At 43.9% G+C, this 24,177-nt stretch overlaps 1 protein-coding gene across 1 annotated transcript in view; it reads left to right on the plus strand.

The window, feature by feature from the left end:
• Nucleotides 1–24,177, plus strand: part of LOC115089240 (alcohol dehydrogenase 1C-like) — a 45,656-nt gene extending 21,479 nt beyond the window's left edge. Inside the window, exons 4-9 of the mRNA XM_029597348.1 lie at nt 5,582–5,669; nt 5,784–5,997; nt 6,130–6,390; nt 8,762–8,897; nt 15,799–15,937; nt 23,761–24,177. Of these exons, the coding sequence (XP_029453208.1) occupies nt 5,582–5,669; nt 5,784–5,997; nt 6,130–6,390; nt 8,762–8,897; nt 15,799–15,937; nt 23,761–23,785 (863 nt within the window). The 3' untranslated portion in view covers nt 23,786–24,177. The remainder of the gene's footprint in view (nt 1–5,581; nt 5,670–5,783; nt 5,998–6,129; nt 6,391–8,761; nt 8,898–15,798; nt 15,938–23,760) is intronic.

The raw sequence follows: 24,177 nt of genomic DNA on the forward strand, positions 1-24,177 counted from the left end.
TCAATAAACCTATCAAATAAAGTGAACCTAAATACAGGAGTCCCACAAGGATCTGCACTATCGGCAACACTTTTTAACATCTATCTCCTACCTATTTGTCACACACTCGATCATCTGGGTCTGTCACATTTCCTTTATGCTGATGACATTCAAATATTAGTCCCAATTCAAAATTCGCTTGAAGAAACCTACAAGAAAATAACCTCTTATCTGTCAAAAATTAAGCAATGTCTCTCCAACTTAAAACTCATAATTAACATCAAGAAAACCGAATTAATCATCCTTGACAAAAAAAATCAATGACTTACCCAGACAATCACTCAAAACAGAAAACCCAGAATCAATAATCTCTCCTGTTGACCATGCCAGAAACCTCGGAATTACAATTGACAAAGAATTATCCTTCAAAACTCACATTTCAAATAAAATCAAAGAAGGTTATCACAAATTAAGGACACTCAGATGTCTCAAACCCTTCCTCTCTCAAAATGATTTTAGAACAGTTCTCCAACTACTTCTATTTACAAACCTAGACTACTGCAATGCCCTACTCCTCGGCCTCCCTTTTACCACCATACGTCCACTACAAATACTCCAGAACGCAGCCGCCAGGATTCTTTCAGGAACCAAGAAACAAGACCATATTACACCTACTCTTATTTCCTTGCATTGGCTCCCAATTAAATACGGAAGAGAATATAAAGTTTTATCAATCCTCCACAAATTAATCACAGGACAACATAAACATTGGCTATCTGAACACATTGAAATACACGCTCCAAAAAGGAACATTCGTTCAATGAATAAAGGCCTCCTCAAAATTCCTCACGCAAAAATCATGAATCTAGTATCAACCCGAGAAAGAGCTATATCCATCGCCAGCCCATCTCTTTGGAACTCCTTACCTCTCAATCTAAGAACTCAAGTTGACAACAAAACTTTCAAAAAAGACTTAAAAACATGGCTTTTTACCAGAGCTTTCTCAGATGATCTTAACCATCAACATCAACAAACTCCCAACCAGACAACTCGAAAGAAAAAAGAAACACCACCCGATCAACCCACGATGGATCAATAAATCCTCGAACTCTACAATAGACATTTAAGAACTTTTTTACCTATATAAACTTACCCCCCATCAATCCCCCAATGTTACTCAACTTTATCTTTGAAATTCTTTGTTAAAACTCTATTGTTACTCTCCTAATTTTCCTGCCCTGTAAACCATTATGATGGCAAAACCGAATATACGGTATACAAAACATGTTAAATAAAATAAATAAAAATAAAATATGGAAAAAATTAGGAACAGCGTCAGAAAAATCATATTCACAAAGGTAATAGTCTCTTTGTCCATGATAAATCCCCAAGCTGTTCTTCTCCTAACTGAACCACTGTCCAACTCTAAAATTCCTTCCACTTCAAGGGTAGGATAACCTCTCTCAAGTTCCAGCATGAAACAAAGACTAGAAAGATGGCAAAACCTTTGTTCAAAATAGTTCTTGAAAAACAGATAATTCCAACAGTCTCTGAACAAATCTCCAAATCTCCAAACTCTGCTGTAGACGGGTCACAAAAGCTAATGATCCAGAACCCAGCCCTTCAAGATACAAGGTTTGCCTTTCTTTCAGGAAACTGATTCAAATCCAAAAAACTTCCAAAACTTCAGTCCCCAACTCTCCTCTCTCAGAATCTCTAATTCTGCTCTAATAATCCTTGAATAGATAAGGCCAACCATGCTGCAGACTCCTGAATTTCTGGCTCTGAGCATGCTCACAGGGCAGTTTCTAGCCCTGAACCACAACCCACAAAAAGGTGGGGATATAGCAGGGAAAGGACCCCCAAAAAACAAAACCCCCTAGCTGAAGACAGGGCAAAATATTTGTGACAGGCAAAGCCTGGTCACACATGTAAGGTGAGTGTGCTGATTTAAATAACTAGGGGGACAATATTCAGCCTCTGAGTAACTCGGTTAGTTAGCTGGATAAACTTATCTGGCTACGTAGCAGGGTATATTCAGCGGCACAAACACACCACTGAATATGCCTGGCTATTGCTTAAAGTTAGCCAGATATGTTTACCTGGCTAACTTTAGACAGGCCGGCGGCACGACTAGAGTTAGCCACATAAGTTATCCGGCTACTACGCTCCTCCCTGGAACGCCTCCCACCTGCCCCTGGAATGCCCCTGGCTTATCCAGCTAAATTCTAGCCTGATAACGAGTTTTCTGGCTAGAACCTAGCTAAATAAATCTTTAAATTTGCTGGTTTAACCATTTAGACGGATAACATTTCAGTTATCCGTCTAAATGGCTTTTGAATATCGAACTCTAGAATATTAGTTGATTGTGTGTTTAGAGGCAGTTAGAAAATATCATTGTTAGTTAAGAGGCAGGAGAACCTGAGGGGGGCTAGGACTCAGTAAAAGAGTGGACCATTCATCTAGATAGGGAGAACTCTAAGGAAGGCCCTGCACATTCTGGTCAAATTCTGTGACCAGAAACCTTTTTAGATGAATGGACATCTCCTCTATAGAGTCCCAACCACCTTCCTACAGAGCTCAGGCAAGGGGAACACACCGGTGAAGAAGCTGGGAGGTCCAGCCAATAACAGGAACAGGAAGGGCATCTGTAGCCAAGTTGGGGCGATTTGTTTTCGATCATGCCTGCCAGTGACCGTGCCTGAGCACTACCAAAAGTCAACCAATGTGCTGTGGAGCAGACACTACTTTCTGGACTAAGCTAGAATCTCTAGGAGTGCAGTAGTGCAGCATAGAGAACTGAAACACATCTTGTTTTGGGAAATATTAAGAGCTAAAACTGTGAGCAAGAAGACTGCCTGCTGCACCATTGTGTTTAAATACTGTATACAAAATAAAGTGCATTGAACCTTTTCTGCATGAAACCTTTGCTTCATGTGTAGTTCCTTTTTACAAATGCTTCATACGTGTGTCACAGAGGAACAGCTGGACTACAGATGATTGACTGCTGCTGAAACCAAAACACATCTCCTCAACATGGTGATTTAGCTCTGTCTCTGTACCATGTGACAGCCCTATGCTTCAGGATATCTGACTCTAGGAGCCAAGAGAGGAAGGGAAAGACTTTGAAACGGCTGGGATTGCTGGGAGGACTTCAGTTTGAGAGAGCGACTGAAAAAAAATAGCAAATTCTAGCTCCGGTTTCTCTGCAGAGATTCGTTTTCCTGAAGGTCTCCTGCAGCAGCTCAACAGGTTGCTACCCGGCGCGCACACATGTACGCCCAATTTTATAGCATGAGCGCGCATGTTATAAAATCGGGGGTCGGCACACGCAAGGGGGTGCACAATTGTCCAAAATCGGAGCGGTCTCGGAGGGAACTTCCCTATCCCCCACCCCACCTTCCCTTCTCTTCCCCTACCTTCCCCGCCCTTTCCCCCCTACCTTTTTCTATTTCTTTTTTTTTGTTTTAAAACTTACTTCACCCCTGGGGCTGAAGTAAGCTGCGCGCGCCAGCAGTCGGCCAGTGCGCGATTCCCGGCACAGCGGCAAATATGGCCACTGTGCTGGAAGCCTGACCCTGCCCCGCCCCCGGACTGCCCCTTTTTGCAAGCCCCAGGACTTACGCACGTCACTGGGCCTTTTTAAAATAGGCCCGGCACGCGTAAGGCCAGTTACACGTGTAAATCCTCCGGATTAACGCACGTAACCCTTTTAAAATCCGGCCCTTGGTCAGCTACATGTAAGAATAGGCAGTACACACACAGTTGAAGCATTAAGGAGAACTGTGCTGGAAGAGGTTTCACTGCACTGCTAGCTGAAGAGCCAAGTAAGAACCCCAGGATTCGGTGGGAGACAGATAATCACCATCCAGTAATAGGATGCTTGAATACTTTCTGACCCAGGTACAAAGGAATAGACCTTGGCACAGAGCACTGGTTGATTTCTGAGGTGCTGCCTTTCCATTGTCACATTACCTCATTATGTAAAAGACAGTTGCTTATCTGTATCACCTGTAAATCTTCAGAGTACAAGCAGATCTAGCTCTACATTGTTTGTATGGTGGCTTTCGAATTCTCAACTATATCGGTGTGCCCTGGGGTGAAGGGACATTTCTTTTACTCATCCTAATTATAGCATCTTTGCACTACTATAGTACCTGTTACCCTCAGAAGGTCAGGGGCGGTCCCTGTAGCTGCTGACTCCCGTGGATCAAGGAAAATCACACATTGTGGAGGGGCAGGGAGGACAATTTGTCAGTGTCTGAGTAATACTGGGCCCAATGATATGGCTTTGGCCGTACGGTCTTCCATCAGCCATTTTGGAAAACTAGTTCATGCACCTTCGCTGCCTTGAGAGCCCAAATTGGGCGTACAGGCGTGCGTTCATGCACCTTCGCCGGCGGGGGCTGCTGGGAGCCGCCTCACATGGGGAGCGCCCGATCCTCCCCGGGCTGCTGAAGCTGCTCTCGCCGCCGGCTGCCCCTTGGAGTCAGGGGAGCCGCGGTGCGTGCCTCGGGAGCAGGGGAGAGAGGACTGGGGCTGCTCCGGAGCTGTCAGCGCGCCCGCACGGGAGACCGGCACCCATGGACACCCTTCTGCTGCTGGGGGCTTGCATGGCTGCGGCCAGGGCAGGTGAGCGGGGGCTGGGGGAAAGTTTGCCCGTGAAATTTCGTCTCTCTCTTGCCCGTCCGAAGGAGGTGGAAAATCGGAGCTGCTGCACACACAGGTGCTTTGTTGCGCTCCCTGCCGCCGATCGCCGGCTGCTGGGGCTTGCTGGCGCCGGCGCTCAAGGCAGCGGGGTCTGTAGGAGAACCATCCACTTTCCTGGTGGAATGACATTTCAAATGATATTTGAAATGACATTTGAAATGACAGGTACCAGCGCACCCAGGATACTGTATAGGCGCTGTATACCGCTCTATGCAGTAAAATGGATTGCGCACGCCTACTGCTTCATGGACGCGCTTTGGACGCGGCTTGCATTTGCGTCTCATTTGAATACTGTATCGAGTGGTATGTGATCCAAACTGGGCGCGTGGCAAACGAGGGTGCGCCCGGCACTGCCACACTCTTTCTTACGCGTCCTTACTGTATCGGCCTGTATGTTAGCCAGATAATGCTGAAACTCGGCCTTTATTTGGCTGACATAGCTGAATAACAGGATCCACCCCAGATTGCCCCCCAAGCTACCTGGCTAAAAAGTTATTTAATTGTCTCAGGTCAAGCCAGCATGCTGGGATTTTTAAATCCCACTGTTTGTCAAGTCTGAACTTAACCAGACAAGCAGCACTGAATATGCACATACTAGCTTTTACTTCCGCTTAGTGTACAAGCTTTGTGTGCCAAAACCTGCTTCAGAAGTAATTTTAGCACACAGAAAATGCATGGAAATGCCAGCATAAACCACTGCACTAAGCCAACTATGGTTTGTTACATCAGAACCATACTAAATGTTGCGCCTGCTTCTGCTCTGCAGCATACAGCAGTGATATTCAGCAACACTTTGTATAGGCTAGACCATTTGAAAGCAAAAGACCCCTCTTGTATTTTAAGACCATTAAACTGTGTTTGTCTCTGTGATTTTTTTTAATTTTTTTTGCAGGTGATAAAGTCATCCCACTCTTTTTGCCACAATGTGGGAAGTGTGTCTGCTGCCGCAATCCAGAGAGTAACTTATGTCTGAAGAGCACGTTAGTTTCATTGCTTTTCACTTTACAATTTCTATATTATTTTTCAATAAATTCATTTCCAGTAAAATGTCAAGTTCAATGTCACTTAATCATGTTGGATTGTCTGTTTAATAGCATCAGTGCACCTCAGGCGGAGGATGAGAAGATCAAATTTACCTGCAAAGGCAAGCTGATTAACAGAATGGCTCAGATAAGCACCTTTTCCGAATATACAATTCTGGATGAAATTGCATTTGCTAAAATTGATGATAATGCCCCTCTGGATAGAGTCTGTCTGATTGGTTGTGGATTTTCTACTGGTTATGGATCTGCAGTCAATACTGCCAAGGTATGGATGGTTGCATCAATATCAGTTGATGACTAGATCCCTCTTGAGATAAAGCGATGATCCTCAGTTAGCAGATATCTCTCTGGTAGGCAGACATCATTAATTCTCTATAACTTTATTATTATTATGTAGGTGCAACCTGGTTCTACTTGTGCTGTATTTGGTTTGGGAGGAGTCGGCCTTTCAGTTGTCATTGGCTGCAAAGTAGCTGGAGCTTCCCGGATTATAGCCGTTGACATCAATAAGACCAAGTTTGCAAAGGCTAAAGAGTTAGGTGCCACTGATTGCCTCAACCCTCAGGACTATGACAAGCCCATTCAGAAAGTGCTGAAGGACATGACAAATGGTGGAGTGCACTATTCCTTTGAGTGCATTGGGCATGTTGATTCCATGGTATGTTATCATTGTCATTATGTATGTATAGGTATATATACATACCTACACACTGAGGTATCTATATATATCTATAGGCTGCCAAGGGAAGGGAGTTACCCTAGAAAATAAACAATTTAACTCAGAACACAGATTAAGATTATATCATGCAGGTTCTTTTACCTGGATTGGGGAAGGCAGGGTCTTGCATGACCTCCCTGCTCCATAACACTATTGAGCCCTTCAAAGTCTTAACCCAGCTGAGGCTTGTATTCTTCTGGCCCTCATTTTCCCAGCTGACTTCAGAGAGCAGACAATAAAACACAGCAATGCCAGATGTTTCAAATGTTAATAAAAACAATTTAAAACCAAATAGTAAATCACAGAACTTAATATGGATGCAGCAGATTATAAAACATTAAGGAATAGAGCATTAAACAATAAGGGGTACATTTTCAAAAACAGCGAGCACGCGAACAAAAGTACGCTGGATTTTATAAGATACGCGCGTAGCCGCACGTATCTTATAAAATCCGGGGTCGGCGCACGCAAGGGGTGCACATTTGTGCACCATGCGCGCGCCGAGCCCTACGCGCGCTGCCCGTTCCCTCCGAGGCCGCTCCGAAATCGGAGCGGCCTTGGAGGGAACTTTCTTTCCACACCCCCTGCACCTTTCCCTCCCTTCCCCTACCTAACCCACCCCCCCAGCCCTATCTAAACCCCCCCCTACCGTTGTCGGCAGAGTTATGCCTACCAGAAGCAGGCGTAACTCTGCGCGTGCCAGCAGGCTGCTGGTGCGCCATCACCCAACCCGGGGTTGGTCCGGAGGCCTCAACCATGCCCCCGGGCCAGCGTCACGCCCCCGACACGCCTCCCGTCTGCCCCGAAATTCGCACCGCCCACCCGACACGCCCCCTTTGCGAAGCCCTAAGACTTACGCACGTCCCGGGGCTTGCGCGCGCCACCGAACCTATGCAAAATAGGCTCGGCACGCGCAAGGGGCTTTTTTAAGGGTTACGCACATAACTTATGCACGTAACCCTTTTAAATTCCGGCCCTAAATGTGCAACCGATGCACACATTTATACCCTCAAAAATTAACACCAGCCCCAGAGTAAGCGTTAACTTTTGGGGCTCCTCAAGACCTATCAGTACAGCAGAAAATACTGCTTTTCTGTAGTTCCTCTGACTTAATATCGTGGTGCTATTAAGTTGGAGGAACAGAAAAAAGGAATAACATTAAAAAAAATAAAATAAACAAAAAATCTTTTAGGCAGTCAGGTTAGGAAATGAGCAACCATTTTCATAACCTCTGGCTGTGCATCGATTGCCCAGGAGAGGGGATTGTGTGTGCATTTAAAAAAAGTGTGTCCACTAGATTTGATGCACATTTTTAGAGCATTGGTATTGCATTGGCCTGTCAGTCTCTAGTAGAAGCTCTAGTGCAGACTTGAAATTGTATGGCTATATTCATTTTATTTATTTTATTTATTTATTTAGCATTTTTCTATAAATGTAGTAGCAATGATGTCAAGAGAAAAGCATACACTGGTAGTGGGATGGTCTCGTGTCAGCATTATGCGCCACCTTATGGAAGATCAGAGTTTGACTATTGACTCTGGTTCATCTACCATCCTTTTGCCACACATTATTACTCTTATATTTCTCTGTTTCCTAGTGCACACGTATTTTAGTTTAGTTTATTATAAATATGTATACTTCATACATCATACACATTTTATTGTGGTTTACAAGAATAAAACATACATGGTACCAATCTGAGGCTGCCATGGCATATCTGTTGAACGATGCAGATGTAACGTAGTAATGCCGGCAGAAAAAGACCAAATGATCCAGCTAGTCTGGTGGTAACTGCCACTCCATGCAATCTCTTAAGGTTAGTAACTGCCGCTCCATGAAAGCTTCCCCCATACCGAAATGTTAAACTATCCCTTTCTTTAAGTCTTTAGGGATGTGCAGTGTTTGTCCCATGCTCTTGTGAATTCATTAATTGTTCTTGTCTTTACCACCTCTTGTGGGGGGGGAGGGAATTCCAGGCATCTACCACCCTCTCTGTAAAGAATATGTCCTCTTTCCTTGGTTTGGAGAGCGAGAGAGAGAGAGAGAAATTATCATTTTTTTAAAAATCAGATCTCATGAATGTCCTAGGTAGCTGGCCTGAAAACCAAACCTGCTGGTGGCTCTTGAGGACCGGATTTAGGGGGGACATTAATGTATGACATATTTCAAACTGGCAGAAGAAAATAGAAATATTTATATGATAATTTATCCTGACCAAGAAGACATTTTTTTATTCAAGGTTATTGAAGTTAGTGAATAGTTTTAAAGAAAGGTTATTTGTGAACAGTTTTCTGTTTTGCTTGTACATTAGGTAGATGCCCTGGAGTCATCCCACCCTGGATTTGGAACCTGTGTGATCATTGGAGTAGCTCCTTACACTGATAAGATCTCTTTTGATCCTATGCTATTGCTTACAGGACGCACCTTGAAAGGATCTCATTTTGGAGGTATGATAAAGAATTGTATTATGATATTTAAAAATAAATCTATGAAATTTGAGAAACTGCACACTTGTTTTAGTAATGAATATATCAAGGGAAGTGATACAAACCTGAAGAGTGTGAAAAATTATATTTCTAATTATTAGTTTAGCTTCTCAGATTCCAGAAAGTAAAACATTGTTAACATTAAATAATTGAAAAAATGTTTGAAAAGTTAAAACCTTTTGCTGGCTTTTACTTAGTTTTGTATATAATTACTTAGTTTATTATGGGGTAGATTTTAAAAGGGTTACGCGCATAAGTTATGCACGTAACCCTTTAAAACCCCCCCTGCGCACGCCGAGCCTATTTTGCATAGGCTCGGCGGCGTGCGCAAGCCCCGGGACGCGCGTAAGTCCCGGGGCTTTCCTGGGGGGGTGCCAGGGGCGTGTCGGGGGGGCATGTCGCAGCGGCGCATCATCCGGAGGCGTTCTGGGGGCGTGGCCATGGGCATGTTCCGGCCCGGGGGCGTTCCAGGGGGAGTGGCTGCGGCCTCCGGACAAGCCCCCAGACCGGAACCTGGCGTGCGGGCAGCCGGCCCGAGCAGGCGTAACTTTGTCGACAAAGGTAGTGGGGGGTGTAGATAGGGCTGGGGGGGGGGGGTTAGGTAGGGGAAGAGAGGAAAAGGTGGGGGGAGGCCGAAGGAAAGTTCCCTCCGAGGCCGCTCCAATTTCGGAGTGGCCTCGGAGGGAATGGGCAGCGCACCCCCTTGCGCACGCCGACCCCGGATTTTATAAAATCTACCCCTATATGTTTAAAATTACTTAGTTCTTCACCTTCTTGGTGCCATGTTAGCCCTTATTTTGTTACTTCAGTTCCTTGTTTTCTGTAAAGCTCGTTCGCTGTTTTTTGTTTCATGTAAACCGATGAGATGTTCCCAACGACCGTCGGTATATAAAATATGTAAATAAATAAATAAATAGACTACATATTGGGTCAAATGTACTAACCTTTTTCCAATAGATGCAAAATGGTAAAAGCCCTATAATATATTTTATATTAGCCACCATAAACAGATTTATTAAAATAATATATGCACATATATACTATGGAGGAAAGGAAAGAAAGGGGAGATATGTTAGAGACATTTAAACATCTTCTAGGAACAAATGCACAGGAGGCAATCCTCCTTCAACAGAAAGGATGCTATAGAACAAGGAATCATGAGATGAGGGTGAAAGGGGGTAGACTCAGAAGCAAGAGTATTAGGCGACCTAAGTGTAACTTACATCCTTATGCCCCTGCCCTCATACAATTAAAATTTATACATTTATGTTAATATTGTACATGAAATATGACATTCAAAAAAGTACAGTCATCTGAGGGGAAAATATTACTTACATTAACATTCATATTATATTTATATGCACTGATGTGCTGTCAACTGGAAATACCTTTGAAAAAGCAAAAAGACACTTGAACTCGTATGGTATTAGACCTATTGCAACACGTGTTGGGTGTGGGCTTGGGCCTCAGAAAGCCATGAGTAAACCAAATTACTATTGCAATATAGAAAACCTCCCATACCAAAACAGCACTAACTGCCAACACTTAAACAGTAACAATCCTACCCATGAAAAAGCAACACTGCAGACATGACAGCAGACCCTAGAACACCAATATAGCTTAGGAAAATGGAGCAAGCCAGGCTGTTTTAGATTACTACAAAGAAACTCCAATAAACATGCAGAGGACACAGACTCTCACCTATACAGAATAAAGAGACCATGAAATATACATGCAGACAAAAACTGAACTAAAACTGCTGTAGTCTAGATGCTGTATGCAATGCAACAATGGAAAAACAGAAACATTACAATTCCTCATAAAATATAAAACAAGAAAAGCAAGAAATACAAAATATCAATGATAATAATTCCTTTACCAATAAGTCCTGGGTAATTCCTTTTTCAAATAGTCAGTAAATTTTAGTAATTAGGGGGAGCCACCATTCAAAGGTTTTATAGCAGCAGCTTTCCACAGAGAGCTCTGGGGGCAGTGTAGGTTGTTTTAGGAATCCCAGCTGTGGACCGTTGTGGCCGAGCCCACCTACCTCATCTGGCAGACGCCGGTCTCGGTCCAGGCTACTCTGGGCCTCTGCTGCGGCATTCTCCCCACGAGGGAGAAGCTGCCGGCTGCTTCCTGGGCTCCTCCCCTTTAGGTGCGTGCTCGGCCTAGCTGAAGATTTAAAGGGGCCGCAGTGGGAAACCTCATCCCGGCCCACAATGATGACATCACTGGCTGGGGCTATTTAAGCCCACTTCCTGCTTCTCTTCCTTGCCTTGGCAACAGGTCAGCTTGAGAGAGAGTAGCTAGTTGCTTGTTCCTGCATTCTAGTCTCTGTTCCTGTGTTCCTGTTTGCTCCTGCCTCCATTCCTGTGTTCCAGCTTGTTCCAGTACCTTTTCCCGAGTTCCCGTGTTCCTGCTTCTGTTGTTTCGCTCCTCCTCCATTTCCCATCTTCAGTTGTCTCCTCGGCTCTGACTTCAGCTTGGTATCCTGATTCTCCTGTCTTCTGCCCGTCCTGACCTCTGGCGTGTTCTCTGGTTCCTGCTTGTCTTCAGCCTGCCCGACTTCTGGCCTGGTTTACCATGTTGCATCACTGCTGTCTGCTCCACTCCTGGACCATCTCTGTTCTTCTGTATCTCTGCCAGCCTCAACTCGGACTCACTAGTGGACTACTGCCAGGAGACCTTCACCTAAGTCCTGCCGGCCTTAGCTCCCAAGGGCTCAACCTGCGGGGAATGAGGGCTGTTAAAGATGAAGCTCCAGTCTGGTCTCCTGGTCCTGCACCACCTCCCAGTTAAGAGTACTATTGGAGTGCCTTCCCTCGGTGGATCCATCTGCTCTCAAGCCGGCTCAAGGGTCCATGGTTGCAACAGTTTGTCAAGGCCATGGACCTGGTGGATCTCTCTGGTGTCCAGGCCATTCCGGGCATGGCTCAACATTTGCAGCCTGGACCTTTTGGCTGCCACCGTTGAGCAGCTGGCTAACCACTTGGACTCAGGCCCGCAGGCTGCGGCACCGCCTCGGCCTCCAGTTCCAATGCCGGTGCCTTCGGCATCCCTGCACCTACCAGCTCCGCTTCGCTATACTGGTGATCCCAAGCAATGCCAGGGTTTCCTTAACCACTGCTTTATGCACTTATTGCTTCAGGCATCGCAGTTCCTGTCTGACCAAGTCAAGACGATGTGCATTTTGTGCTTGTTGGATGGAAGGGCCCTGACTTGGACCTCCCCCCTGTGGGAATGAGGCGACTCCCTGCTTGGGGACCTCCAGCGTTTTGTCCAAACATTCAAGCAGTCTTTGATGAGACTAGGAACTCGGATTTCAGGAACAGACCTCGGCATTAAAAACAAGGGCCTTCTGGAGACTTGCGCTGCAGACATGAAGACAGGCCTTGTGCCACGAGGCACCCTACACATGGACCATGGTCATGGACCACAATGGTGGCATGCCCGGAAGGGTAGACAAGCAAGGAACCTGGAAGCAGGACGAAGAGCAGTAGGCGAGGACATTAGGACCAGGACTGGAACATGGAAGATCAGGGATGTCTGGAACAATGAGCATGGAACGTCAGGAACTTTGGGACTGGGAACATCAGGACTACTGGACGAGGAACATCAGGACTTGGAACATGAGGACCTCTGGACGAAGAACATCAGGACAAGGAACAGGCAATGAAGGAGCTCTGACGAGGGATGAGACCAGGAACATCAGACGGAGAAGACCAGGAACATGAAGAACATGGGACACGGAGTCATCTGGACAGGAACAGACCATGGAAGACCTTGACCGGAGAAGAGGAACATGGACGACCATGAAATCTGATTTGAAGGCCCTTAGGAAGTGAAGCAGAGCCCTTTTATAGGGATGGACTAGGGCAAGGACTGATGACATCATCCAGTGGGGCCATGGGCTTTTCCTGCTGCTGGCCCTTTAAATAGTGTGAAGATACATGCACCTATGCAGAGCCTGGGGAAGCCAAGAGCAGGCAGCAGTGTTGGTGGTGTCCCTGCCACATGGAGGAGCAATGGTTGTGGCACCCAAGCCGCAAAGAGGAGGACCGACGGCAGCACTAGGGCCAAGAAGATGTATTCCGGCAGCGGCTCCTGCCATGAAGAAGAACGGCAGCAGCCCCTCCTGCCACATGCGGCGGCGTGGGACCGCACAGGAGCAGCAGCGGTGAGCCAGGGCGGCATAGGCCACAACAGGAGTCCTGCGGTGTCGGGCTGGTGGTCGGGCGTCCGGCAGCAGTGAGTGGAGGGCCTACTTGCGGGATGGGCTCCGCAATTAGGATTGTAGCACTCTCTGGTTTCCATTGACTCCTCTAGAGCCTCTCTAGTGACCATCTACCACATTTCATAAAAGACATGCACACTTTATACTTGCCTACAGGTTGCTATGTATGTTCATTTACAGACCTAGGAATAAAGGTCAAAAGAAAAACTGTAGGTACTACCTTTTTAGTGAACTAACCTCTGAGATCATTGACCTGATGGAGATATAACATCTTGAAAGCTAGTTACCAATTATTAAGTTAATCCAATAGAAATATATCCCCTACAACTTGTTTACTTTTATTCGTGCATTACAATAAAATATTGATCTATCAGGAAATTTACAATTAAACTAAATAAATTCATTTTCAAAGTCCTAGAATATCCTGTTTCCTAATGCACTAGTAGCCTCTGAAGAGAATAACTAATGAATAACAAAATCATTGCAAAACAATAATTTTGTAAGGAAATAGATGGATCAACTGACTTCTAATTCACTTGCTTACTTTAATTTAGAAAACATGTATGATCTCTATATAGCATTATTTATTATGTTTTTCAATAGACAGGAAATATGCAATATTTAGAGGAAATTCCGAATGTGTCAGTTGCTTTATCTTTTCATTTGGTGGTAAAATAATGAAGCAGTAGAATGTGATTTTCAGGTGAATAATACTGTGCTCCCTAACATCTGCAAGTCACCACTACAGGGATGTACTTTTCCCTCTATATTTATGGGGGAAATGTGACTGATGCCACTGAGGTTTGTACAAGATCTTTGTTTGTAACCTTTTGACTGAGGTCCTCACTAAGGAGTCTATGGTCCACCTCCAGTTCTAATGGCTTAAGCTTTTACAACCTCCTTAACTATCTTTAAATCTATTCTTTTCCAGGATTCCCTATTGGGGGGGGGGGAAGACTGATTTCCAAGACCTTAAGGATTGTATAATCATCATGAACAAGTATAATAATAATCATGCTTGACAACGAATGTGGTTCTAACATAACTTTACTGATAATTAATGTAAAAATTAAGTAATTAACAATATACAAGTCTTTGTTCCATACAGTCCATTACATTATTCATTTCCAATAAATAAGAACATAAGAACATAAGAAATTGCCATGCTGGGTCAGACCAAGGGTCCATCAAGCCCAGCATCCTGTTTCCAACAGAGGCCAAACCAGGCCATAAGAACCTGGCAAGTACCCAAAAACTAAGAAGATCCCATGCTACTGATGCAATTAATAGCAGTGGCTATTCCCTAAGTAAACTTGATTAATAGCCGTTAATGGACTTCTCCTCCAAGAACTTGTCCAAACCTTTTTTTAACCCAGCTACACTAACTGCACTAACCACATCCTCTGGCAACAAATTCCAACAAAATCTGTGACTCTTTACTGTTTTAAGTTAATCTTGTTTCCACATCCTTTTCCAAATGCAGGGGTAGTTTTGGAGCTCCCTCCCAGAACTGATGGAATAGGATTCTTCAAATAGATTTAGATGGCATACAATACAATCCAAAAACTCACTGGAGCACCACTTGCACTCAAAATATATCAGCGTTCACAAAAAGTGCAAGAATAAGTTAGAGTCCTGGTCGAGAGTTTTGCTGTAACAATTATATTTTTATTCAGGCAACAGCTCAATTTTAAGCACAGAATCTTGCATGAAGTCCCACACTCATACAATACAATCCCACATGTCATACCTTAGTCCAGATGACTGCTCCTTATCCAACCTCCTCCAGTATATCCAGATGATATGTGGTGATTAACACCAGATAGGAACCACAATCCTCCTTCTCTCACACTCCATTCCTTCTGTTAACTTTTGAAAGGTCACTGGATATCTTAGAGTAAGAAATTCCTGAAAACTCCTTTCTTCCTGATAGTGACTAAATTCCCTAGACTAGGGGGAATTTAGTTGCTGGATCAAAAATCATACTCCAGACTTCCAAAAGCAACAAAAGATGAAGGAAAGGTGAACAAAACGTTCTCCCAAAGTCCAAAAAGATGTAAAATTTATTTATTTATTTAAGGTTTTTTTATACCGGCATTCAAGAACTCGTTCTCATCATGTCGGTTTACAGAAAATATCTCAAAAGAGATAATGACTTATCCTTTCTCTTTCCAATCCAGACTTTATTCCTTAAGGTCGCAGGGTACTTCCTTCTAAAATAAAAAAGAGAGCGAAGCAGGAGCAGGAAAACTCCAACCTGCTATCTGAAGTCAATTAAAAAATCCACACCACAAAGTCAAGACATTACCATCGCAGCAACCCACACGCAAGAGCTATACACCAACTTAAAATGCTTGTACCTACACAGCTGGTATAATCCTACTAGTAGAAACTCAGTGGGGTTCTCTACAGTTATATCTGCCCTGGAGGATTTACTTCCCCAGTGGTCCTGTGGTTCTACTGCTTGACCTTTTTGCCCTCCAGTGCCATGATGCTGATTCAAGTAATGGGAGTTCTAACAGATATATACAAAAATCTGTGTATGCAATTCAGTTTTTTCTTTTGCTATAATATTCTGACATTTATGTTCCATTTCTTGTTTGTGCATTATTATGGTTTTTTTTTCAGGCTTGAAGGGTAAGATCTCTGTCCCTAAAATGGTTTCTGATTATATGGCAAAAAAATTTAAGCTGGATGAACTGGTGACCCACACTTTGCCTATCAATAAAATCAACGAAGGGTTTGAACTTCTGCGCGCAGGGGAAAGGTGAGAATTTATCTGTTTTCAAAAAGTTTGGGGTCTTCTTCTTTATGCCTCCACTTATAATAGTTTGCACACGCATGTTCTAAAATCAGCGCGTCCATGTGTGTGCACCAGGAACCACGCGCACAAGGATGCGCACGTGCATCTTTTAAAATCTACCCATTAGTGCTGATAAGAACTGCTGCAACTAACAGAATAGGATGAATGAAATCCCCCTTGCACTACTTGGGGTGATGCTTTTGTCAGCAATCAGGTGCTGACAACAGCAGGGTTTGACTTAATCCTGTACTATGTTTAGTATTTCATCAACACTTTCAGTCCTATCCAGTCTGGTCCAAAGAAACCTGATCCAGAAACTGTACCCATATTTGTTACTGGGCAATAGACAGCACTAACTCTAGGCCAGGGGTTAAGAAAATAACAACAGAAGATGTGCCAGGCTGGATCAGACCAGAGGACTATCAAGCTCAGCATCCTGTTTCTGACAGTGACCAATCCACTAGGAAGTACCTGGCAAATCCCACAGAGTAGATCCATTCCCTGTTGCCCAATCTCAGTGATAAGCGGAGGCCTTTCCCAAACTACTTCGTTAATAATTATTTATGGAATTTTCTTCCAGGAACTTGTCCAAACTCTTTTAAAACCCAGGTATACTAGATGCCTTAACCACATCCTCTGGCACCAAATTCCATAGCTTAGTTATAGATTGAGTGCTTTAAACTTGCAGCCACAGAGTTTGATGGAGTGTTTCCTAGTCCTAGAACTATTGGAAAGGGTAAATAACCATTCCCTATTTATCTATTCCACCCTACTAATGATTTTATAAATCTCTTATCCACTTTCAATCATCCCTTCACCAAGCCGAAGAGGCCTAACCCGTTTAGTCTATGATAAGGGAGCCATTCCCTCCACTTTATCATTTTTATTGCCCTTCTCTGTATCTTTTCTAGTTCTACTATGACTCTTTTGAGATGGGGCAAACAGAACTGCACACAGTACTCAAGGGGTGCTCGCACCATGGATCTTTACGGAGGCATGATGATATTCACACTTTTATTCTCCATACCTTTCTGAATAATTCCTATCAATCTTCTGCTTTTTTGACTGCTACCTCACAAACTGATGTGAGGATTTCAACATATTGTCCACAATGACTCCAATAAATTCCTGGTAGTGACTCCTAATATGGAACCCAGCATTGGTTCGAGTTTGTTTTCCCAAACTGTGAGGGCTGCTTGCTGCTGCTAATATTCCTTTGTAGCCTCTTGGAGAAAAAAAGTGCGAGTAGCTGAGTCTCAGCCACAGGACTGCTACAACTTTCAGATTCCCATAAAGCCATTCCCTTTCATGTAAAAGTACAAACAAGCTCCTTTTTTCTTTTAATATTTTAGCAGTCTAACCCCCTTGTTGCAATATGGATGGGATGTATTTTGAAGGAAGAGGGTATCTCTCACTCTCTTTCTTTGTAAATTAACAAAGCAGAAAAAATAAACAGATGAGCAAATGGTTTAAGCGAGGAGGAGGTAAACACAAATTTTACAAACTATGGCTTTGTTAGAGAATAAGAAGCCTAGAGACAAAGCTAAGGGTTAATGGAAATGAACATTAATTTCATGAGACAACTAGCTGGTACTAAGGTGATGCAGAGGCCTCATTGCAGATATGGGTATTATGGTACAGTATTTGTTAACTAATCTCAAACAAAAGTCTGGTACTAAAAGTCACAGGAAAGTTCAGCGGTGTAAATTCAAATCGGAGGAAGCCCACAAACCAGATGTACTTGGCTTTGCTAAACCTGCCACATCCTCAGAGGATTAGGGGCACAGGTTTATTATCTAGAAATAACACTCAAAACAAAATGGTGGTGTTGTAGTGACTCAACATTAACACCCATGAGAACATGAGAACATGAGAACATAAGAACATAAGAACATAAGAAAATGCCATACTGGGTCAGACCAAGGGTCCATCAAGCCCAGCATCCTGTTTCCAACAGTGGCCAATCCAGGCCATAAGAACCTGGCAAGTACCCAAAAACTAAGTCTATTCCATGTAACCATTGCTAATGGCAGTGGCTATTCTCTAAGGGGCGGATTTTAAAAGGCGCGCGAATAGCCTACTTTTGTTTGCGCTCCAGGCGCAAACAAAAGTACGCTGGATTTTAGTAGATACGCGCGGAGCCGCGCGTATCTGCTAAAATCCTGGATCGGCGCGCGCAAGGCTATGGATTTTGTATAGCCGGCGCGCGCCGAGCCACGCAGCCTACCCCCGTTCCCTCCAAGGCCGCTCCGAAATCGGAGCGGCCTCGGAGGGAACTTTCCTTTGCCCTCCCCTCACCTTCCCCTCCCTTCCCCTACCTAACCCACCCTCCCGGCCCTGTCTAAACCCCCCCCTTACCTTTGTCGGGGGATTTACACCTCCCAGAGGGAGGCGTAAATCCCCGCGCGCCAGCGGGCCTCCTGCGCGCCGGGCCGCGACCTGGGGGCGGGTACGGAGGGCGCGGCCACGCCCCCGGACCGCCCCGGGCCGTAGCCAAGCCCCCGTACCCGCCCCCAAAACGCTGCCAACACGCCCCCGAAACACCGCGACGACCGGGCCCGCCCCCGACACGCCCCCCTTGGAGAACCCCGGGACTTACGCGAGTCCCGGGGCTCTGCGCGCGCCGGGAGGCCTATGTAAAATAGGCTTCCCGGCGCGCAGGGCCCTGCTCGCGTAAATCCGCCCAGTTTTGGGCGGATTTACGCGAGCAGGGCTCTGAAAATCCGCCCCTAAGTGAACTTAATAGCAGGTAATGGACTTCTCCTCCAAGAACTTATCCAATCCTTTTTTAAACACAGCTATACTAACTGCACGAACCACATTCTCTGGCAACAAATTCCAGAGTTTAATTGTGCGTTGAGTAAAAAAGAACTTTCTCCGATTAGTTTTAAATGTGCCCCATGCTAACTTCATGGAGTGCCCCCTAGTCTTTCTACTATCTGAAAGAGTAAATAACCGATTCACATCTACCCGTTCTAGACCTCTCATGATTTTAAACACCTCTATCATATCCCCCCTCAGCCGTCTCTTCTCCAAGCTGAAAAGTCCTAACCTCTTTAGTCTTTCCTCATAGGGGAGCTGTTCCATCCCCTTTATCATTTTGGTTGCCCTTCTCTGTACCTTCTCCATCGCAATTATATCTTTTTTGAGATGCGGCGACCAGAATTGTACACAGTATTCAAGGTGCGGTCTCACCATGGAGCGATACAGAGGCATTATGACATTTTCCGTTTTATTCACCATTCCCTTTCTAATAATTCCCAGCATTCTGTTGCTTTTTTGACTGCCGCAGCACACTGTACCGACGATTTCAATGTGTTATCCACTATGACACCTAGATCTCTTTCTTGGGTTGTAGCACCTAATATGGAACCCAACATTGTGTAACTACAGAATGGGATATTTTTCCCTATATGCATCACCTTGCACTTATCCACATTAAATTTCATCTGTAAACATCAATCTTCAAAATAAATCTCACAATTGACTGCCATTTTGCTGCTGTTAAGACTTTTGTGCACTGATTTCATTCAAAACTGTTAAGAATCGAGCAAGATTGCCTCTTTCCTCAGCCATCGCCGTGCTGGGCGATGGCCGCCGACTGCGGTTTTCTTCTGGAGCAGCACAACGGGAGATATGCTTGGTCGTGGCTCCTCCCCCCATCACGCTGGGCGTCCCTGCTGGACGTTCCCGCAGTAGCGGGGGAACATCAGAGATTTAAACGTCAGATCTGCTTCTCGTCCCTGCCGCAGCAACAGGCTGCTTAGTGTGGGTTTTGCTTTTGGAGTTTTTCCTTGCTTGCCTCGACCTTGGACTCTGGATCTTGAATTGTTCGCTGCCTGCCCTGACTTTGTTTGAGCAGTAAACAGTAACACCACGGATTCTTTATTTAGCACAAACCGTCATAAAAAGCCCGACTCAGTCCAAGTTTTGCTCTATTCTGAGCTGCTTCAGGGGCTATTGTGAACATAAAAGATACAACATATATAAATATATATAAACATATACATAAACGTATACACCATACACCATTAAATCATATTAAATAATATTAAAAGAAAATTAATAACCATATGTTTATAAAATTATGAAGGATAAAAGACAGACAAGTGTTACGAAAAAACTGATACATGCAAATAATATGTTGTGTTGTAAAAAATAATCAGACAAGGTTACCTATGATTGTTGCGCTGGAGGTGGACCCTTGGCCTGGTACAGGATTGGTACGGCCCTCTGGTCGGACCCAGAGAGTGCCTGCCACCAGGAGGTGGAGCACAGGAAAAGACAGAAGCTAGCTGGAGCTTCGTCAATAACAGCCAGGGGTTTCCACAGGTTAAGCCCTTGGGTACCCGGGCTGCCTGGATTTAGGTGGGCCTCGCAGGGTCTCCCAGAGAGGTAGTGAAGGGGATTGCCCACCACGAACAAGGGTGCACGGTCAATGTCCAAACAGGATGGTCCAATGGTCACAGAAGGCCAGAAGAGTGTATCCAAATGGATAGCGTAGATCAAAGCCAGAGTATCAGTCCAGAATGGTCAGCCGAAGCAAGGATCAGTACCATTGGTCAGTCCAGGCGTAGCCAGGTCAGGTGAAGGTCAAGTTCCAGGCAGCGATCAGACATGGTCAAAGGATAGGCAGAGGTCGGTTCCAGGCAGCGGTCAGACGTGGTCAGTAGACAGGCAGAGGTCAGTTCTAGGCAGTGGTCAGACATGGTCAAGAACATGCAATGGTCAGTATCCTGAGATCAGTCTGGAGGGTACTACCAAGGAACGAAGAGATGCTGGAACAGGAGATACTGGAACAGGCAAACTAGTACACCGTAGTGTCGACCCGATGCCAAGGCAGGGATCAGGGGTTTGAGCACTGCCTTATATACATAGCCAGTGTGATGTCATCGGACCACGCCTCCTGGGGTTTTTCCCGCGCTGGGCCCTTTAAATACACTGACGATGGCCAAGCACGCGCCTAGGGGCGGGGCCGAGTCGGCCGAAGATGCGGATCCCCAACGGGAGCTCCGCTGTGAGGCCTGCAGGGACGAGGTGAGAGCCGGGGACTCCGGGGTTCGCGGCAGCAGCCAAGCCTGCGCTGGTGGAGGATAAAGTCAGGTGAGCAGGCCCGGTCGTGGCACCCACGTGGCCGGGATGCACAACAATGATGGCATTGCAACAAACAGACCACCTTGCATATAGCAATCATATGCATTGGAAATTAGCTTGACCTTAAGCAATATATGAAAAAATAAATAGTGTCAACAAAATTAACCTCCGATTAGTCTATTAATATATATGACAATGAATGTATTTACCATTAATGATTTACTCTCCCATAAAAATAAAATGAACTTTTAATACATGAATTATATTATTAAATATATCTTTTATAAAACCACTGAAAAAATAATATATTTGAAATGATTTTTAATGTATAAACAACCAATTTAACCATTGATAAAGTTAAAAAATAAAAAGTAATGGCCAAAAAACTTCTTAATTAAAAGTGGTGTAATCTTATTGTATTAAAAGTAACGATGATACCGGTAGTTGCCTATTGTGGAGTTTCAAACGGCTTCCATATTCACAGCTTTCTTAAAATCCATGTAGCAATCTAAAAGATTTTAATAAAAAATTAGAACAAACATCAGAGATTGTGCTAAATAAAGAATCTGTGGTGTTTACCGATCTTTGTCTTTTGGTCGCTACTTGCAATTTTGGATCGGTTTCCAGTTTGTTTCTTCTGACTCTGGTTTGGACTCTGAATCTTGGATTGTTCGCTGCCTGCCCTGACCCTGGTTGGACTCTGGATTGGTTTGCTTGTGGCCTGCCTTGACTACTGGATGGAACTCTAGTTAGACCTTATCATCTCATCTAGCCATCTTCGGAGCAAGAGCCAGTATTCATTCTAGGTAAGACTGTTACTGCCTATCATTGGATCCACTTAATCATAACAGTTTGCCTAGGCCTTTGATCCAGTAGTCCTAACAGCCTTACAAGCCATTCCAGGTCTCGCCACTTGGGCACAGCAACTTTTCAAGAGGGCAGGAGCTCTCTATCACCTGTTATTTATTTCTCTAACTCACTTCAGTAGAGTTGTCTGTTTTGCCCTTTATTGGTCATTCTGTCAGTCTGCCCTACTTCTGATTGCTTTTTTCTCTTTTAAGCCCATTTTTGGAGACTTTGTCTGTAAGATCCTTTGTACTCTTCACAGAGGATGGGGGCTTCCCTGTGTAAGGTTAGATCAGGGGGTAGGGAAAATTCTGCTGCTCTCTGACTTGTCTCCAGCAGATAGATCAGTCAGTGACGTAATGAAGAAGAGTTTCAATTTTGAGTTGTTTGTTGTTGGGAAGGACAATTTTCCACCCTTCCTGTCTCTTGTTTTGTTTTTCCCCCTTGTATTGGGTCAAAGTCTATTTTTGTTCTTTGGAACTGAGTGTCCTTGGTACCAGGGAATCAGTGTCCAATTCATTGGGAGGAAGAGGCATCTTTCACCTTGCAACTGCCTATGAAATGTTTTCACCAGAGAGGAATGGATCCCTGTCTATTACCATAGGGAAGAAGCTGAATGTATTGTTTAAGAGCTGTGGTTGCTGCTGACTCAAGTGTGCTGCACTTGGGAGGAGAGTAATCACTTGGTGTTTTCAGAAGGAGACCTAAGATATTTAAGAAATTTTCAGGAAAGGTATGAGAACTGGGACTTTCTGTGCTCTGATTCAGTAATTGGGATTAAATTCTAACCATTCTACAGTGGGGAGAAGGTTGTGATAAACTTGGGAGTTGGAAGAAGAATTGCACTTTCCGCAATTTGAGTACTTGGAAGGAGAAGGAGATCAATTGTAAGGAACTGGCTTTCAAAAGAATTCAGAGACTGCTGGAAAAGGTCACAAATTTATAAAGCTTTCTTCTTCATTATTGTTCATCAACTTTATTTTATATCTAAGTGCTGTAAATATTCTTCAGCCAATTAAATCAACTATCAGTAAAGAATTTGGAAGCCGCATTGCTTATCACAGACTCTTGCTGATAAAATCTGTGGAGATTATCAGTGCTGTTTTCAGAGACAGGAAAGAGGGGCTAGTAGTCCATGGGTTAATGCAGAGAATCCTGGACCTCAGATGTGTGAAGCTACCGGTATCTATGGAGGACTGGGCAGAGGGGGTCTTATCCTCTTTCTAGGTGCCCAAGCCTCCATTCTAAGGGTTCTGTGCTACCCAGTGGTTATATATATGAGGACTATGTACAAAGAATAAGTCTAATTTGGGGCTCAACAGCCTAATGTGAATTCCATCCTTGCATTATATTTACTAGCATTCTAATATTCTACATTAAATTATATCTATAAAAGAAAAATAATGTTAGTGTTATATATTCCATGCAGTAGAAAATCATATCATTTAAGATATGGTGATAGTGAAATATGGTATTGAGTTATGGCTGCCACATAGCACCCCAAAGGGTATTGAGTTATGCGGGAGATGTGATATTCATGTCTTAATTTTCTGACTTTTTTGTATATATCTGAGATATATTTATGTTGATGAATAAACAAATGAAAACAAAGTGTTTATAGAATATATAAAATGATAGATAAGTACTCATTTAGAGGGAGAAAGGGAATTAGCAGATCATCTGTCACAAAACCATAAATAGGTTACCTACAGCAAAAAGTAAAAAAGACTTTCTTATCATCAAATAATTTATATATTTCTGAAGGTTTTCTTTGTTAATTGATATGTAAATCTTTTTCTTGCAAAGTATTTTGCTAATAACTTCTTTATTGTGTTTATTTGTTTCAGTATTCGAACCATCCTGAAGTTTTAAGGTGCCTTCTGCTTCTTCTCTGGAATTTTGTACACCCTTAGAGCTTCATGCACTGGAGTACAGATTAATTCTTCAAAAGACATGGACAGCTTCAACACCCTCAGAGCTGTACAGCAGATCGAAATACAAATAATGAAACAAATTAGAGTTATATTTACTAAAGGGACAAAATTCAGTCTTTAACTTGTGTCTGTTAAAACAGAGGCAATCTGGAGTTTGGTCTATTTGATATGGTAAATCTGAACTCTTGAAATTTCTTTGATTTTATTCATCTGTTCCAGTCCCTAACCTGTTGTTTATATCACCATAAAAGGATTCACAATTGTATGAGACAACTATAATGGTATTAACATATCCATGTAGCAATAAAAGCCACCATGTAAGAATGAGAA

This window comes from Rhinatrema bivittatum, chromosome 1 (assembly GCF_901001135.1).
Source record: "Rhinatrema bivittatum chromosome 1, aRhiBiv1.1, whole genome shotgun sequence".
Lineage (NCBI taxonomy): Eukaryota > Metazoa > Chordata > Amphibia > Gymnophiona > Rhinatrematidae > Rhinatrema > Rhinatrema bivittatum.